Raw genomic sequence first — 2,900 nt, forward strand, 5'->3', positions numbered from 1 at the left:
GGGTGAGGTTGCCCAAATAGACAACATTTGTGGAGAGTTGATATAACCTGAAAGGTGAATATGGGCTTTGCCAAAGAACCAAATGTCATAGAGGAAATGTTCACGCTTTTCATGACGATTGAGCGAGGCATTACGAACATATTGGTATCCTCTGAATACGGACCGTTGAGAAATAGGAAAGTCATTGCCACAGACATCGTCTAGGGAGAGACGTCTCTCGGGGCTCATCTTCTGAATTCTGCACCCTGGTGACATTTAAAGGGGTGCGAACGGTGTGTATTTGACCTGAAGTGGTCGTTTTGTCTAGGAATTTTTATTCTACCCTTGACATCAAAGAAGGCATTGAGGGCACTCTAACATTATTTCCGTACCTTTAGCGAAACTTACGAAATGAGTTGGAGGTGAGGAAATGTTCAATACAAAAAGCTCTCTGCTCTTTATTAATCTTAATCATGGTCTGCGCAGACAAAGGAAACTTGAGAAAACTACTTACAAACTTCTGTTGGCCTGCTAGACTGCTGTGGTTTGCAATATGGCACAATCGATGGGATTTTTATTTGTAGACCTAATGCGAACTAGTGTGTCATGCTACAAAAATGGGGACAAAGCTGGAAATGGACTGTTTTTTATGCGCTATTTAGAGTAAAACAATTCTGTGGATTCATCTAAAATGAATACCAGAACAATTCTTTTTAACTTTCAATTGGTGTGTACAAATTTGAAACACGAAATTTCAGAGTGGAGGAAAATATTAAGAAAAAAAGTTGTACCGTTTTTTGGATCACCCTGTTGTTGCATATTGTCGATGTAGGTCTCTTTACTGAAACAAACAAACAAACAAACAAACAAACAAACAAAAAAACAAACAAATAAACAAGCAAGCCAGGCTGGAGGAACACCACTTCTCCTTTTGTCGATGGAAGAATATCGTAGGAAACTGTCGACCAATTCTAAGTCTAGAAAGCAATTTTTTTTTCAGAAGAGAGACAAAACTGTTTCCTTCTTTTTAAAACTGTGCCTACATTAAGCATTATATATCTTGTCTTGCCTATTTCAACAACTAGAATTCAAATTTTAAAAAAACCCATTGCATGGGTACATGCAACTGACACCACAGAACTGCTACTACCACCATCTATACCAATAGTCACAACAGCAACAACAACAACAACAGCAACAGCAGTAGTAACAGCAGCAGCAGCAGCAGTAACAACAACAACAACAACAACAACAATAAAACAACAACAACAATACTGTAACACCACCAATAACAACAAGAATAACAACAACAGCAATAGAAGCAAAAACAACAACAATACTACCATCACTACCACCACGACCACCACCATCACTACCGCCAACAAAAACAACAGCAACAACACCATCACCACCAACAACAACAACAACAACACTACCATTACAACCATCATCAAAAACGACAACAACAACAACAGCAATAATAACAACAACAACAACAACAACACCACCACTACCACTACCACCACTATCATAAAACAACAACAACTATAACAACAACAACAACACTATCACCACCACCACCGCCACCAAAAACAACCACTACCACCACCACCACTACCTTCACCCCCACCACCAAAAACAACCACCACCACCACCACCAACAAAAACGACAACGACGCACAAGATCTATACACACCTCCATGATGATGAGACTGGGTATAGAGGCGACCAGGGCGATGAGCCAGATGCCCAGCACACACATGATCACCCTGGACTTGGTCTGTTTGAAGGTCAGTGGTTGGCAGATGGCGAACCAGCGCTCCACTGACATACAAGTCAGGGTCAGCACCGACACAATCACGGACACGTTCTGGGGAAGACGAACAGTTTGATGAGAAGATTGTGGGGGAAGACAAACACTTTGGCGAGAAGATTGTGGGAACACAAACAGATTGATTAAGATGATAATAAAAACAAAAAATTGGTGTTTTACGGCGCTCGCAACTGCATAAGGTTATATTATTTATGAGCGCACGGGACACATTAAACATTTTCAGTTGGTACGAAATTTTGAATTTTGCCGGGATGGCGGCCGAATCGTGCACTTATCGATTATGGACCACGAAGGGATCTTCAACGTGTGAAACTTGCACACGGGACTTCAGAGGTTTTTTGCCTTTATCCGAGTGGGCTAGGTGTTAGATCTTACCTATCTTAAGATGAGGAGTGTGGTTGAAAGACAGCAGTAAGAAGGAGCCAAGGAGTAGCAGTAGAATTGAGAATGCCGGAAGACGTATACTTTAATGAGAGGATTGCGGAAGACAAACACATTGATTAAGATAAGAGGATTTTTTTGGTAAGTATTTTACGGCTCTGGAAACTGCATAAGGTCATAATATGAGCACTCGGGACACATTAAACATTTTCAGTAGGTACGATATTTTGAATTTTGCTCGGGTGGCGGCCGAAGCCTACTCGCATTGATTTTGGACCACCAAGGGATATTTAACGCGCGCAACCTGCACACGGAGCCTCCAAGATTTTTCGCCTTTATCCAAGTAGGCTATGTGTTAGGTTTTACCTACCATAAGATCAGGGATGCGGATGAAAGACAGCACTAAGAGTGAGCCTAGGAGTAGCAGCAGAATAACGCTTTGTAGATAAGATTGCTGGAAGACAAACACTTTGATGAGAGGGTTGAGGGGAAAAAACCCGTGCGTCGCGTCGATGGACAACGCCCAATCTGGGGTCAGAGGACATAACGTATCGTTGTGACTAGTACACCTGTATTGACGCTGCTAGATAGCAGAAGCAACAACAAAGATAACAACGACGACGACAACGACAACGACGACGACAAGAGCAAGCAGAAGAAGAAGAAGAAGAAGAAGAAGAAGAAGAAGAAGAAGAAGAAGAAGAAG

At 41.8% G+C, this 2,900-nt stretch overlaps 1 protein-coding gene across 1 annotated transcript in view; it reads right to left on the minus strand.

Moving 5' to 3' along the window:
* Positions 1-2,900, minus strand: part of LOC101851515 (orexin receptor type 2) — a 262,606-nt gene that overhangs the window by 9,194 nt on the left and 250,512 nt on the right. The window contains exon 4 of the mRNA XM_035971107.1: positions 1,676-1,849. Coding sequence (XP_035827000.1) covers positions 1,676-1,849 — 174 coding nt within the window. The remainder of the gene's footprint in view (positions 1-1,675; positions 1,850-2,900) is intronic.

Source organism: Aplysia californica, unplaced genomic scaffold, assembly GCF_000002075.1.
Source record: "Aplysia californica isolate F4 #8 unplaced genomic scaffold, AplCal3.0 scaffold00377, whole genome shotgun sequence".
Lineage (NCBI taxonomy): Eukaryota > Metazoa > Mollusca > Gastropoda > Aplysiida > Aplysiidae > Aplysia > Aplysia californica.